We start from the raw sequence: 17,027 nt of genomic DNA on the forward strand, positions 1-17,027 counted from the left end.
CTTCCTTCCTTCCTTCCTTCCTTCCTTCCTTCCTTCCTTCCTTCCTTCCTTCCTTCCTTCCTTCCTTCCTTCTTCTCTCTCTTTTACCTTCCATCTCAGAACAAATACAAAATATTGACTCCAAGGCAGAACTAGCAGTAAGGGCTAGGTGACTTGCTCTGGGTCTGAGACCAGATTTTCCCCCAACACCTCCCATTTTTAGGTTTTCAATCTATTGAACCACTTAGATGCCACAAAGCTTTTTGGTGTTCTGGTGTCCAACTCCCATTTGGAGTTTTTTGGGCAAAGTTACTAGAGTGGTTTGCTATTTACTTTCTAGCTCATTTTACAGGCAAAGAAACTGAGGCAAACTGGGTTAAGTGACTTGCACAGGGTCACACAGCTACTAAGTGTCTGAGACCAGATTGGAACTCAAAAAGTTGAGTCTTCACAACTTCAGGTCTGACACTCTATCCACTGTATCACCTAGTTGCCCTGACCCTGCCTTATTTCTGACAACCAGGCAGATAATGTAACATTACTAAAAGAAGTAACATTTGGTCCCTACCATTCAGTTTCTGGTTTCTCTTTCAGGTCAAAGCATCAGATGCTGACACAGGCAGATACGGCCATATTGAATACCTTCTTTATGATGGATTCCACAGCTCTGAACAATCTCAAGCATTCCAGATTGACCCACATACTGGCCACATCTGTGTGTCTCAAGATATAGACAGGGAGCGAGATCCGGCCACCTATGATTTGTTGGTGAAAGCTCAGGATGGGGTAAGTCTTGCTATAGGTTTTGGCTGACCTGGAAATGTACTTTTCATGATTCCTGTGATTCTGTGTGGAAACAGACTTTCCATGATAAACTATGAAAAGGAATTTAAGGCAACAAAACCCTGGCCATGAGATTAGGGAGGATTTTGTGATTGGCTGTCTGGACCCCAGTTCACCAGCTCATCTGAGTAAATCAGGTGAATGAGGATAGTCACCGGATGCATTATTCAGATTGGCTGTCTAGCTGGAACAAAATGAATTCACTAAGTGCTTGGCCCTGTTCCACTCTAAATTTGTAGTCTTGGCATTTGAACATAAAAGACTGGGTTAAAAAATGGATAATGTACATTAAAATTTATCTTCTCAGATTTTGGAGGGCTACCATTAGACTTGAAATGGAATAGTTGATAAAGATATGAATAAATGTTCAGGCAAATATTTGTAATGGCTTAAATTAAAAAGATTAATTTGTGAAATTTGTTTTTTAGTCATTTCAATTGTGTCTAACTTTTATGACCCTATCTTTGGGGTTTTCTTGGTAAAAATATTAGATTGGTTTGCCATTTCCTTCTCCAGCCCATTTTATAGATGGGGAAACTGAAGAAAACAAGGCGAAATGACTTGCCTAGGGTCACACAGGGAGTAAATATCTGAGGCCAGATTTGAACTCAAAAAGATGAGTCTTCCTGACTTCAGATCTGACATTCTCTCCACTGTGCTACCTAGGTGCTGATTTGTGAAATATTTACTTATAAAATGAGTAGCATATGACAACTCAAAGTCATCTGGCATTGTTGTGCTACTTACTATCAGGTGAGGGAAGAAGCATCTTGAGTATTGTACCCAATGGGTGGTTAATCTTTCAGTGAGCATTTATCAGACATTTACCATGAGCCTAGCACTATATACTTCAATGTCTGGCAGGAGCTTCAATAGAATTGTTTTACTTGCCTTTGAAAAACTTATTATCTACTTGAGGAAGAAAAGAAATGTATATATTGAGAAAAATCATAAAGCATCATGAAAAGAACACTGAATTTGGAAACAAAAGACCTGAGTTCAAATCTAAGGTCTTTTTCAGTCAATGGTTCTCAAAAGGTTGTCCTTGAACCTTTGGGTCTCTTCAAGACTCCTTCAGAACTTCTGTGTTACCACCACCACCACCACCACCACCACCACAACAACAACAAAAATTGCTCATCAAAATGGCCTCTTTTTATTCCATCTACATATCTGTGTGAGGTCTTCACATTTTCTTCATATACTTCAAGCAAAACAATATGTCACAACAGACTGAATGTAAAAACAGATGTGAGCATCCAAATGGCTTCTATTAAACCAGACACTAAAGAAATTTCCAAAAATATCTAAAACAAGAGACAGTTAGTTAGTACAGTAGATTGAGTGCCATGCATGGAGTCCTGGAGTTGGGAAGACCTGGGTTCAAATCTAACCTCAAACACTTCTTTAGCTGTGTGACCTGGGCAAGCCACTTAACCCTTCCTAGCCCTTGCCACTCTTCTGTGTTAATTAGAATTGATACTAAGACAGAAGGTAAGAGTTAAAAAAAATGTTGAAAACAATGCTACTTTTCTACTAATTTTTTGTTTTGAAATATATATCTTTCCTAAAAATAGGTTATGTTAACATATAGTGGGCTTATTATTATTATTTTAATTAAATTAATTAATTTTTGTATGTAGCTAATGTGATAAGTAAATTTATTATAATTCATTGCATATTTATAACAAATCATATGTATTATATTACATGTTATATTTATCTATGTATATATAAATAAAATAAATGGTAGCCACAACAACAAAAATACCTTAATATTCCATGTGAGAATCAATACTAAGCATCAGTTCCAAGGCATTAAAGTTGTAAGGGCTAGACAATTGGGATTAAGTTACTTGCCCAAGCTCATATAGCTAGGAAGTGTCTGAGGTCAGATTTTGAATTCAGGATCTTCCTACTCTAGGCCTGACTCTCAATCCATTGAACCATCTCGCTGTGCTCTCCCTTTTAAAAAAATTTAAAATATTTTGAAAATTATTAATTTTAGTTTCTATTATAGTAAATATGGTTATGTAAAAATCCACCCCAAAATAACTCTTCAATTGTAAAAGTGGTTCTGAGACCAAAAAGTCTGCAAACCTCTGCCCCCTATAATAAACAGCCATGTCTCCATCTCTGAGTCTCAGCTATTTCATCTCTAAATTGAGCTGGACCAGCTGACCTTTTAGATCCCTTCCAATCTGAAATCTACAATTCTAGGAGCCACTGAAATATGTATGAGATACTGTGATAAAAATTCTATGAAGAAATGAATGAAAAAAGTACTTATTAAGTGATTATGATGGACCAGAAACTGGGCTAAGTGCTGGTATACAAGTAGAAATGAAAGGCAGTCCCTGATCTCATATAGTTTACATGCTAACAGGGGAGACTACGCATTTGGAGTGTAGGGGCCAAAGAGAGAGATTTTAGTTTGGAAATTTATAGGGATGACTCGTAGGATGATATACCTGATTTCTAGGAGCAATGACAGAATTAATTTATTATGGTTTCTGGACTGGAGATAGGTGCGAGCAGGAACAACTGGTAAGGGGATAGCCAGGGAAAACAGTGAAGCAAGGCTATATCCTTGTCTAAGATGTAGTTAGTGCATTACTGAAGCAATGGAAGTCTGGAGGGAAGAAGGAGGGAATATCAGGAGTTCTGGGAATAAAAGGGCTAATTCCTCCATGGCTTGGTTTCCTGTTTTCAGACTGGTGAAGTTTGTCTCCTTGCTTATCCAAAACCCGGGAAAATCTCTTTCTTGTCTTTGAAATGCAGGATCTCACCTCTCTCCTCTCCCCTTTCAACCCAGAATAGGTACCCTCACATAAATAATTCGCCAACAAACACAAGTTTTCCACAAGGATGGAGATAAGTAAAACCTGGATTATCTTGATGGATCTCAATCATCAAGACCTCTCTCTCTCTCTCTCTCTCTCTCTCTCTCTCACATTCTCTCTTTCTCTCTCTCTCACTTTCTCTTTCACTTTCTCTCTCATTCTCTTTTTATCTCTCTCTCATTCTCTCTTTCTTTCTCTCACTTTCTCTTTCACTTTCTTTCTCATTCTCTTTATCTCTCTCTCACTTTCTCTCTCTTTGTTTCTCTGACATGTGAAGTAGAGGGATGATATAGGGGGGTTTGTGAAAAAAAGAATAACATAGTTTAAGCTAGGACTTCAGAAAAGTAATGAGAATGCATTGATAGAGAGGAAGAAGGTTCTCAGAGTATAATGGCATGAATGAAAGGAAAGAGTTCAGAAGGTTAGAATTAATAGGGAAGCTGGCCATGCATTTTAACTGAAATAAGGTTATTTGGTGTATAGTCCTTGCAAATACTATTCTGTCCCCCAAATTTACTTTCACTACTGACTAGGCCCCTTCAAAAAATAGTTTTGTGAACTTGGTGTCAACCCTTCGAATAATGGGTCATAAATGTCTGTGCTAAAATATGAAATATAAGGATCTTAAGTATTGTTTTTAAATGTTACTAAGATAACTTCTTGCCTAATATGGAGAAAGGAGGAACTTGTTTTTAGAATGTTCTGAATAAAGATATTATTAAAGGGGATGATATCAAGTTTAGGTAGAGGAGAAGACTCATCTGGGTGAGTTCCCACTTTACATTCAAGGATTTAAACTGTGAAGCACAAAATGGTCTAGATGAAAAAAAGGGAGGGATAGTAATACAAGTGGAAGGCAGAGCATACAAGCCTTCAAGGAGAGTGATAGACTAAAGTCAGGACTAAGGATGGAGATAGGGATCTAAGATGGCAGATGGTAAGTAGAAGGTTAAGAAAAGATCATCTAATAATAACCTAAAATGGGATAAGGAAGAGCCAAATATCTTTAGTGGTGAGAACAAGAACTTTGTCAAAGCTGGAAGAGAAAAATAAAGAACTATCACAATTCCCAGAGCAAGAAGAAACCAGGGGAAGATTTGCTAAAGAGGGAACAGAGGTGGTTGTGAGCTCAATGTTCTTTGGAGTAGAGGTAGAAAGGATGTATACCTGGTACCCAAAGAAGAATAGAGCATATTCATTCAGAGATTGCTAAAAGGTGGTTGATGGTGCTAGACTTCGGGGTAGAACTGGGATGAATTAGCTAGATCCATTACACTAAATACTATGACTTGGTGATAGGAGCCTGGAGACCAAAAGAGGAATTATTATTTACAATAAGTATCTGGAAAGAATTGTTTAGTGCTTTAAATCTGAACATAACTGAACAATCTTTATTATTCTTAGGATATACCTCAACTGTATATGGGCAGTTAGGTGGCATAGTGAATAGAGCCCTGGGCTTGGAGTCAGGAAGACTCATCTTCCTGAGTTCAAATACTTAGTAGCTGTGTGACCCTGGACAAGTCCCTTAACCTTGTTTGCCTACATTTCCTCCATTTGTAAAATGAGCTGGAGAAAGGAGTGACAAACCATCCTGCTCTCTTTGCCAAGCAAACCACAAATGGGGTCACGGAAAGTCGAAAATGACTGAGCAACAATTATACACTATTTAGACTCTGCAATTCTTTTACCAACTAGTAACAACTACATGATACAATAGAAAGCATGTCAGCCTTGGAGTCAGAAGCCCCGAGTTTAAATTTAATCTCAGACACATTGTACCTGGACAAGTCATTTAACCACAGTTTCTTCATCTCTAAAATGGGGATGATAATAGTACTTACCTCTTGGAGTCATTGTGAGGATCAAATATAATTAAATGTTGTAAAGCACTTGTCACTGTGCCTACCACATAGTAAGAGCTATAGAAATGTTAGCTTGTTTTTATTTTTCTTTAAGTAAGTTTTCCTTGGGTCAGCCTACAAGGAGGATCTACATCAGTGGTTCCCAAACTTTTTTGGCCTACCACCCCCTTTCCAGAAAAAATATTACTTAGCCCCCTGGAAATTAATTTTTCAAAAAATTTAAATAAAAATTAATAGGAAAGATAAATACACCTGTGGCCATCACCGCCTCTCTAGATCGCTGCAGCACCCACCAGGGGGCGGTGGTGCCCACTTTGGGATTCATTGGCCTACAGTAGTTCTTGCTTGTTAGTATTATTTACTAACCAGTGATGAGACCAGGTATCATATTATCTTTCAATTCAATAGAAAGACAAGTTTGAGAAGGTGGAAAAATAGTTATTGAAAGGTCTTGAGTTCAGCTTAATTATGTTGAACAGGGTTTTGGGGCAGTGGGAGTAGAGGGGAGACAGAAGCAGGATGAAAGCAGTGATCTAGGTAGACTTGTCTGACAACAGAGGAAAACTGTCATGGGTGAGAAATGTGGTGTTGTTGACCAGGAAGGGCATCAATGGAGTGTAGTCCCAAGGGCAAATTGAACTAGTCCTTGGACTAGTTCTAGTCAATACCTTCATTGATGACCTGGCCAGACACATTGAATATGTTTATCAAATATCCAGATAATGGTAAATCAGCCCAATAGCTAGTGCTGTGAAAGACAGGGAAAAACTTTTCTTTTTTAATGACCTTGGTAAATGAAAGGCTGGAGCTTACAAAAGCAGAATGTAATTCAATTAAAGGTGGGTGCAAGGTGGGAGGTCTAAGACAAAGCAACAACATACCAGCAGACTTGCAGAATAGGAAGGAAGCAGCCAGGCATAGTTTTAGCAAACAAAGACCTTAGGTAAGGAGAGATTTGAGTACAATTATGCAGCAAACTGAATGAATTATCAACACATCTCCTTTGTTCGAGGGGAAAAAAGCTCACATTTTTTTTATTGTATACCAGGGGATTTGTAGAAAAGATCTCTAGGTATCAGGTCAGGAAACCCTGACACATATTAGAAGAGTGTAGGGTTTTCTTTTAGTAACAAAACAAGATAGAGAAAGTGAATAGAATTCAAAGAAGGAAAATTATAATAAACAAATATTGGGAAAATAGTCCTACAAGGAGAATTTGTCATTTTCTTCAAGAAAAAGAAGTTGAATCATTTTATTGGAAAGAAAGTTAAAGAGGAAGAATTCATTCCTTTCATCAAACATATTGAAGAATCAGAAGGATGTTATCAGTTTTTCTCTATATTTGTGGGTAATTGAAGAAAAGACAGACTTAAAAGGAAGGAGATGTTTCAATTGGACATAAGAACCACACACCTTTAATAAGATAGTGTTAAAAAGTAGAATAATAAGCAGAATCACATTATAGTCCCTAACCGTGGAAATTTACCAAGGTTCTGTCCTAGACCTTCTCTTCTCCCTCTGTAGTACTCTCAGTAACTTCATCAACTGTAGTGGGTTTAACTAGCATTCTTAGGCAGATGACTCCCAGAATAAGATAATCAGCCAATCTTGGCTGAGCTCCAGTCCTGCATCTCCAATTTGCTAATGGTCCTTTCTCACTGGATATACCAGAGACACCTTAAACTTTACATGTCCACACCTGAGCTCATTATCTTTTGCCTAAACCATCTTCTTCCCCAGGCTTCTTTATTTATTTCACGAACACACCATCTTTTTAATTTTCAAGATTTATAACCTTGACAGTATTATGAACTCTCTCACCCCAGTGCCAGATTTGGACATTCCTGCCTCCACAACACTTCTCACATCTGACCCCTTCTCTGCAATCACACAACCACCAGATTCATTTAGGCCCTCACCACCTCTTTCCTGGATTATTGCAACAGCCTTCTAATTGGTCTCTCCGATTCAAGACTTTGCCCACTCCAATCCATCTTCTTACTGTTGCTGCCATTGTAATTTTCCTGAAATAAAGATCATGTGATTTTTTTTACCCAATCAACTCCAGGGGCTTCCTGTTACTTGTAGGATAAAATATAAACTTTAGTTTTTAAATCCCTGAAAATCAAATCGTAGATTTTCTAGTTTCACTGGTTATTACTGCCTTCTTGTATTCTATAACCCATCTAAACTGACCTTTTCTACATCCCTCACTTAGACCATTCCATCTCCTATGTCTATGTCCTTGCCCCCACTAGATTGCACATGCCTATAATACATTACCTTCTCACCTCAGCCTCACTGAGTCCATCTCTTCTTTTAAAGTGCAGACTCCAAATCATTACTGTAAGCCCTCTCTCTTTAATGTCTCTGTTTGTGTCTACCATCTTCTCAGTCACTCACATTTATGACCTAGATGTCATCTTTAACTCCTCACTCTCGCCTTCCACAAATAATCAGTTGCTTCTGCCTTCACAACACCTCTTGAATACGCCCTCTTCTCTCCTGGGACAAGGACCTTCATCACCTCATACTTGGACTATCAAAATAGCCCACCTCAAATCTCTTCAATCTATCACATGTCAAACTGATCTTCCCAAAGTATAGGTGGAACCATATCAATCTCCCCCTACCCTGTCCAATCAGTTCCACTTTCTTTTGCTCTCTGTCACCTCCGGGATCAAGTGGAAAATCTTTTGCTTGGTTTTAAAGACCGTTCATAATATGAGCTCTTCCTATCTTTTCAGTTATTACAGCATGTGACCCTCTACTTACTATAGACTCTTATGTTTGACACTGGTCCGCTTGCTCTTCCTCAGAGGAGAGATTTTCTCCCAATTCTGGGCATTTTCACTGGCCATCCTGTGTGCCTGGACCTCTCTCCTTTTTCATCTCTGCCTTCAAGTCCCAGCAAAAGCCCCACCGTCTACAAGAAGCTTTTACCAGTTCTCTTTAATGCCAGTGCCTTTCCTCTGAGAATATTTCCAATTTATCCTGTCTATAGCTTGCTGGTACATAGTTGTTTGCTTGTTGTCTTCCTTTTGAGTCTGCAAGCTTCTTGCGATCTGGAGGACTATGTTTTTGGTCTTTCTTTGTATTCCCAGAGTGCTTCTTACATACTAGATACTTAAAAAATGTTCCTTGACCGATTTAGTGATTGACTGACTGACTGAGGTACTTACCATGTTTTCCATAAAGTCTTTCCTTTTTTTTTTTTAAACCCTTACCTTCTGTCTTAGAATCAATACTGGTATTTGTTCTGAGGCAGAAGAGTGATCAAGGCTAGGCAATGGGGGTTAAGTGACTTGCCCAGTGTAACACAGTCAAAGTCTGAGATCAGATTTGAATCCAGGACTTCCCATCTCTGGGCCTGACTCTCAATCCACTAAGCCACCCAGTTGCCCCCCATAAAGCCTTTCCTGATCCTGCAGCTTCTAATGACCTCTCTCCCAAAGTACCTTGAATTTATTTTTTTATACATTTGCATATATTCACTCTATAATTGTACAGTATATATTTGTCAAAACACTTATCTCCTTCTTTAGAATATAAGGGATTATCTTATTTGTTTTTTTGGATTTTATTCCCAATGCCCAGTGTAGGAAATAGCCTTGCATGTAGGAAATACTCGATACATAGCTATTGATTGACTGATTGATTGATTAATGGGAAGAGCACTAGTGGATTCAAATCAGAACACTTTAGGGCAGGTCTCAGTGGGACTTATTAGCTGTCAGATCTTAGCTAAACCATGCGATGTCTCCAGACCACTTGCTCCAGTAAAAATGGGTAAAACAATACTCAGACTACTCTCTTCATAGGATCTCTGTGAGGAACATCCTTTTGTAAACTATAAAACAAAATATAAGTCTGGGGTTCTGTTACTCTAAAAAAGTTTCTGACTCCCATTTGTGGAAGACAGCAGACAAAGCAAGTAGTGGAATGAGGCAGCCTTTTGAAACTCTTTTCAGCATTGTAATTTTTTGATTTTCTGTTGCTTTCCAAGAAACAAAAGATGATTAGAATGTACTCAAGTGTAGCAGTCTTCTTATAAAAAAAAGTCTCAACTTGTTCAGCAGCATCAATTAACTTCAGAGATAAAGGGAAAGAGCCTTACCAGCAACATGCTTTTCAGTAATGACTGAGTGATGGGCTTTCTTCTGCTTACTGTGCTTGTGATCATTCCTACCAAGCTGATGGATCTACTGCCTGGATTTTTTGTAGAATTAATAACTCATCAGGTGCTTTAGATGAGTCTGCTTAAGAATATCTATATCTGCATATAGATATATTTACAGAGCTGTAACTAGGGTTGGACATTTGTGTAAGGGCATTCAATTTAGAAGATGTTGAAAGCTTTATATAGTTCTTTTAGCAGCATGCTTCAACAGAACTTTATACCTAGTTAGCAAAACCAATTAGTGAAAATAGGAAGCTACCAGATAACCCACTTCTTCTCCCCAGAGGCCACATCCCTGTTGAGGTCTTCTCTACTCTAGCTTTCTCTCTCTAGAGAGAGGTTTTTCTAGCAGTTGCTTCTGTTTACAGGGGTCAGAATGCAGCCTTTTATTTGATTTGAGACTGTTGCCTGTCAGCTTACCCTGAGCACACAGTTTGTGCTGCTTTAGACACTGTATAAATGGAGATTTTGAACCTTGGACTTCATCCCCAATAAGTCCCTTACTATTTCCCCAAATTCCCTTTAATCTCTTCTGTGCCTCCATGTTTGCATGGTCTCTTTTGTATATAGTTTACTGTAACTCCTCCCTCTTTCTCTCTGGTTAGTATTTTTTTAGTTAGTCTCTTTTGTGAGTTTATTATTAATAAAATTTATAAATATAATATTTAGTTCTTTGAATATTAATTTTAATCTCTACAACACAAAAATTTCTGTTGATTGTTTTGATTATCTCTGGAAGATTCAAGAGAGCCATATGACAGACTGGACACAAATACCAATTCATATTCTCAGAAAAATATTGCAGACATGAGTCATAGCTTTGATGCCCTGTAAACTTCCCAATGAAGGTAATCAAGCTTCTGGTCATTCCTCTTATCTTCCCCTGTAGAAGATTCATCAGCCTCCTACATTGGGTTTTCAGTAACTTTAGTTTATTGGGGTGTCAGTCATCAGAAACTGTCTTTCTCAAGTACATTTGGTTTCTGGTGAAGGAGGAGTATGAGTTTCATGATCAAAAGAACTTTGGGTCATTCATGAGTCTTTAAATTATATTTGCCTTTCCATTAGCGATAGCATTTTTGCCTATAATGGATACCTACATGGAGTACTTATTTACAGTAAGATGCTTAAAAGATCCCAAGGATCTGAAGGCTTTACCTTACAGGTTGAGAGTGAGCAGTGAATTTTAGGCAGTGTGAGGGGGGTGAAGGGAGGAAGGTAGGAAGGTTGGATGGAATGGGAGAAAGGAGAGAGGAAGGTAGAGGAAGGGAAAGGAAGGTATCGATACCCAGCCCAGGCAGGGGGAAATTGACCAGAGCTCTTTAGGGCTCAAATAAAAGTGGGAGGTGTCAGGGAAAGTTAGAGCAGAGAGTCCTGGGAGTTGTAGTCTTCCAGGGCTTACAACAATTCCAAATGACACAGCAGCAAGGATAATCTCCTTCCAAATATACAAGTTCCATTACAATAGCAAGTAATTTGATACATATTTTAAATTCATTAATATGGGATATGCACATATATTCCATATTTATATTTTTATGCATATGTCTTGTGTGTGTGTATCCATTAAATTAGCTTTTTAGTTGCTTTTTAAGGGAACCAAATAGTGGAAACTTAAAACGTATAGGACTTTATAGAGTCTCAGTTCTGCTACATACTGGCCATGTGGACTTAGGCAAGTGAGTTAACCTCTCTGGGTCCCAATTTTCTTATCTATAAAATGTGGGGCTTGGAATTCATGACCTTTAAGGTCCCTTTAGCTATAAATCTACGGTAATGATTGAATGGAAATCTAGGAGGTGTTTCTCTATTGTGTAAAGTACTTTTTCTGGTCAATTACAGATCTATGGCAGAGAGAATTATCGACATCCTGTAATTGGTTTAGTGCGAGAGGCAAGATTTCACATAACCCCCAACCACTGTCTGCAAATATCCCTTCGTTTGTGTACAGCAAGTGTATCAGTGTTTCCAAAGACTTTTCCTGTTCTTGATCGTCAGGGAGTACGTCTTACTTGTGTTAAAGAAATTTTGATTCAAGATTTAGTGTAGAACTTGTGAGAGAAAACTGAAGGGCTGAAAAAGGGGGTGAGCAAAGAAGCTCTAGGAGCTGACTTGTGCCATGGACGTGCGTCTGAGAAACTCAGAGCAGCTTTCTCGCCACACTGCTGACTTGACACATTTTCTTCCTAAGGACTTGAGTGATGATGGAATTCACATAATATGAGCAAGAAATGAGAAGTGAGTAATATTAATGAATCAATAGAAGCATAAGAAGAGGCATATTTTGGGGGAATGAAAGAAGCTAAAGAAAGCAAAGAAAGAAGGGCTTTTCTGGGCAACCTGCAGAGATATATTTTGGAAATGTCTTGAATGTCAGTGCTTTCTATTCAGATCTAATCTCTTAGTCTTACTGTATGATTTGTGAATATGATTTCAACTTGTGCATGTGAGAGTCTAAACAGTGGCAGGAGGAGAACAGAGTGATTCTAGAGTGACAAACAAAATGGGCAGAATGATGGAGTTTTAAAAAATGATACCTGATATTGTAAGCTCACAGTCCCACAACAAAGAAAAAACTCTACTCACTCTCTGTCTGTCTCACTCTCTCTGTCTCTGTCTCTGTCTCTGTCTTCCCTCTCCCCACCCACCCCTCTGTTTGTCTGTCTCTTAGAAACATATATACACTCTCAGAGAGACACACACATCATGAGAAGCATATAAAAAAAGGAAGAAAGTAAAGCTAAATGATTTTCATGAAGGTGGTGATGATTAACACTGAACACATGAAGAAGGAAAGGAGCAAAGTAGTCCGGGTCATACAGCATATTTCACAAGTAGAAATTGGTTTATTGACAGGCAGAATTCATTTCAAGTAGTGGCAAGAAAATTCTTCCACTAGCTATTCAGCACACCAAAGAGTAGAGAAATGAGGAAAACCATGGTTTCTTAGGTTTTCTGGGGCTTCTGTTACAGTACCTTTTCTTGTTTTAAAATATATTTTCTTTTGCCCTGAACTTCCCCTGACCCTAATAGATACTAGAACTATAATATCTAACCTCAAGTAATTTTATTCTGTAGGCATCATCTAAAATTTAGATTCTAAATTATTTTGTAAGAGATGGTTTATGGAACCATCAGCTCCTTCACTATATTTATGCAAAACCATTCAATTTTACTCCATTCTTATTGTTCCTCTCATGATGTATTTGTATATGTGTTTTTGTGAGTGTGTGTTTGTGTGTGTGTGTGTGTGTGTGTGTGTGTGTGTGTGTGTGTATTTTGGTGTGGGTAGAGTTTATTCCTTTGTTATAGGCTTTGAGCCTGAAATATCAGATGTAAAGATGAATGACAATTATAGAGGTTCAGGAACACCAAGGGGCATTGTCAATGGAATATTTTGTTGTAGAATTAGAATTCTAGATTTCAAGCTGGAAGGAACCTCAACCATCTAATCCAACCTCCTCATCTTACAGATAAAGAAACTATTGTTCGGTGTTGTTAGATGACTTACTCAAGGTTACACAAATAAGTGGCTGAAACAGGATTTGAAGTCAAGTCTACTGGTTCTCTCTTCTATCTTGTCTTTCTATTGTCAGCAATATTTTTATCTATTTAATAGGCATCTCTGAGAGAGCAAGGCTGGGCATCTGAGAATTTTTAGAGCTCTTAGGCCCACCTTCTTACTAAAATTACAGAAGCACAGAGTTTGAGAGTTACAAGAGACTTTATTGGCCATCTAGTCTGACTGTAGATAAGAAGAATGTATCAATTGGACTCAACGGCTTATAAGATACCACCATTACATATTCCACACATGGTCATATGTCCTTTGATTGAAGATCTTCAAACGGGGGTAGGGATTGGAATTCCACCAATATTTGAGGAATCTCACTTCATTAAGCTGGGAACAAAGCAGACATAGAGTACTAGCAGTCTCTTGGGGAATCTTCCAATTCTGAATCAGATTCCATTCTGGGTAACAATGATAACACCCCAACCAGGACAAGAACATTTATTTCAAGGTTTCCTTAAGGGTTTGCCTGCAAAACAAGATAGGGAAGCAAGAAGAAAGAGTGCTCTCAGGTTCTGATGATGACCCTTCTCCAAAGGAAATATCACTAGGCAGCTCTGGATGTACCCTTTACACACAGGAATCCTCTTTACACTGAGGCCAACTAGGGTTTGGAGCTATTGATTGACAGAAGACTGCCTCTTTAAGCATCTTTTTCAACTCACTGGTCCTGGTGAATTCCATATCCAATCTAAGACTGGTATAGCTAGTCTATGTATGCTAGGAGAAGCCTAGCTATGACTTCTAAATACTCAACTGAACTTCAGAACCCCATAGTATCCTGAAAAAGGATACCAGAGATTAAAGGAAAATGATTGTAACTCAATTGCCAGAATATTTTTTAAAAAGCCAAATGGTGAATAAGATGCACTTTCGAAATGATAATGAGATGAACTTAGAATATATGACATTACAAATGTTAATACAGCATATTAAAAAAATTCCCCAAGGAGCAACTAAAGAAGCTAATTCACAAAGAAACAGACACTTGGACACATGTAATTTTGAACCTAATAGTATGCAATTATAGAATGCACCTTTAAGATATGCCCAATAAACTCAATTAAGAATGAAATTTGGAAGGCATGAAAGAATCTTTTTTTCTTATTAAGTCAGGTCTAGAGCATCACACCATGTGAACCAATCTGCTCTGGTGTTTTTATAGATGCATTTGTAACATAGATCCTTTTTCTTCATGCAAATAAGCAATGGTCCCTGAAACCATAAAGAAAGTCAGCAGTAGGTGAAAGCCTAATTACATAGATGCCGGGAAAAACATACTAATTACATTTAATATGAATATGCCTTTGCTTTTCACTTTGACTTGCTGGTACTAAATACACGTAGTCTCATTTTCATCCGCTACATGAGTCTTCTGTGCACAGACCCCCTGCTTATTTCAAAGGAAACATATTAAAGGAGAGAGATGGTAGAAGGGTGAAAATTAAGTTCATTATGTTTGGAAAACTTGTCTCCCTGAAGCAGTTGTTCCATAAAAATGGAAAAGATTGCTTTTTGCCTTGAATTCCTCATTCACAAGGTAATAGAGTTTACAGTTCTTGTCAATAGTTTTTGAGCACTGGATGTGTGGTTTGTACTTCCTAGTTTGTATTTTAAAGTTTTTGACAATTTAAAAAATGACGTCTTATCTTGACACAAGAGACAGCTAAACAAACTTCCCTGCAAGTTATGCCCCACCCCAAAACAAAGGGATGTATCTTTTTAACTTTATTTTAAAAAGTTTTTTTAGATTCTTTTTTGGAGGAAGAAATTGGCAAATACTAAAAAAAGAACATTTTGATACCTATAAAACAGGAGTATTTTATATGAACTGAGTATCTCATTGTATAATTTGATTTTAAAATATACATGTACAGATAAATATATATACGAATATATGTATGCCTGTTTACTCATATATGTGTGTATATATCAAAAAGTCAACATGTTATTTCTAAAAGTTGTCCATGCTTATCTGCATTTCCTTCTATACCTCTTTCTTTTTTATACAATTAAAAACCTTCATTAACTCTCTTTTTTTTTTTAATTTTGGGAGCACTCTTATTACTAGTTCCCTTCCAAGAATTACCTACGTCCCCAAAATTAATTTTTAAAAACGACTTTTATTTTAACAAATTATCCTAGGCAAGGAGAAAAACTTCTCTGACCTTACTTAGTCTGAGTGCTAGTGTGTTGTTCTCTTCCTCATGAGGCTTACTAGAGTTTGCTGGTCATTTTCATCCTCACTGAAGCTTCCCAGTCAGGGTGCTACTCTGGGCTTCTGGTCTGCTCATCTGAGCTCAGACTTACTTTCTTGGTGATAAGCCTGACTATAAGATCCCTGGCTTCCTCTGATCATGGCTATCTTTTTGTACAGTCCTGGTATAGATGATAGAGCTTACTGTTAATATGAGTCAGCCTTGGTATTCTTGAGACCACCATGACGATGTCCACTTAAGGAAGGCTGAAGCTCATAGAATCTGGGCATGGAAAAATAGGGACAATAATATATTTAAGGTTAATACAACTGTGTGTCCCAAAATAGTATCTTTCTAATATCTTGTTCTCCCCCCCCCCCCAACTTACCTTGTTTTACTCTGTGTTAGCATGTATCTGAGTTGTCTATCAGGTTCTCTTCTCTTTCTCTTCTTTCCATTCTTCCTATTACTTGCTGATAAAACAGCATTGAACTGATTCCCATTGTTTACATATTCTTTCCTCCATTGGAATTCACAATTTCATCACCTCTGGATGGTCTCAGGACCTTCTTTTAGACAGAAACAACTGGATTCCCAGGCAAGGACTGAACATGCTGACAGCCGTGCTGATGCTAGGCTAAGGTAGTGTGAGCCCAGCCATGGAAAGCAAGGGCCACTACAGGAGCCCTATGTAGTCCCAGGAGAAAATTCCCTTATGCCAGAAGACTCTCACAAAACATTCATGCTTCTATTTGAACTTCTTGATCACTTTTTTGATGTGGTGAGCTTTTAGATCATTGCTAGAGTATAAATAAGAATTGGACTACTTTGTGCCCTTTCAAACCACCGTCTTAACTAACATTCCTGCCTTTTAATTGACAGCACTGATCATTGTGACTGATCGAAGCTGTAACATCTCTCCTTGTTAATGTCTTAGTAAGAAAATGCAACTGCTTCAGGAAACCCATTTCCAAATGCTGGTGATATTTGTAGTCATTCTTTCTTATTGTCGGAAAATTAAACTTCTAGTTGCATTCCTTACTAGAGTAGTTAGCTTATGAGCTGATGGGGGGTGGGGGGTGGTCTGCACTTATGTAAGGTTTCAGCTTCAAATGAGATGGAGAAGTCCCATGGTCTTTAGGAAAAAGTGGCAAGATGCATAATAATGCCTCTTCTTTAATGTCATTTCCATTGATAAAATGATATAATTTTCTGATGTTAAACCATCTGACGATGTCAAGGGCATATAGGGAGTGTTTTCTTCACTCCAGTTGATTAAAAGAGAAATCAAGCTATGAGAAGTAGATAGTCTGCTAAGGAGAGGATTCTAGGGAATGAAATTGGTTTTCTGGTTCAACATATAAAATATTTTTGCCTACAGATTGAACTTTTCTAATAAGGGCTGAGAAGAACGAAGAAATCTTTTTCATATAAACTATTGTCTAATCAAGCCTTTCCCATCCAAACTTCTGAAGTTACTTTTACAAAAACCAAGTGGAAATCTTTATATTCATCGCTATTTTAATTTATTTTATTAGACAGCCCATT

At 37.8% G+C, this 17,027-nt stretch overlaps 1 protein-coding gene across 1 annotated transcript in view; it reads left to right on the forward strand.

Moving 5' to 3' along the window:
- Positions 1-17,027, forward strand: part of DCHS2 (dachsous cadherin-related 2) — a 352,313-nt gene that overhangs the window by 164,237 nt on the left and 171,049 nt on the right. Inside the window, exon 2 of the mRNA XM_044680745.1 lies at positions 574-765. Coding sequence (XP_044536680.1) covers positions 574-765 — 192 coding nt within the window. The remainder of the gene's footprint in view (positions 1-573; positions 766-17,027) is intronic.

The sequence above is a fragment of the Gracilinanus agilis genome, chromosome 6 (assembly GCF_016433145.1).
Source record: "Gracilinanus agilis isolate LMUSP501 chromosome 6, AgileGrace, whole genome shotgun sequence".
NCBI classification, from domain to species: Eukaryota; Metazoa; Chordata; class Mammalia; order Didelphimorphia; family Didelphidae; genus Gracilinanus; species Gracilinanus agilis.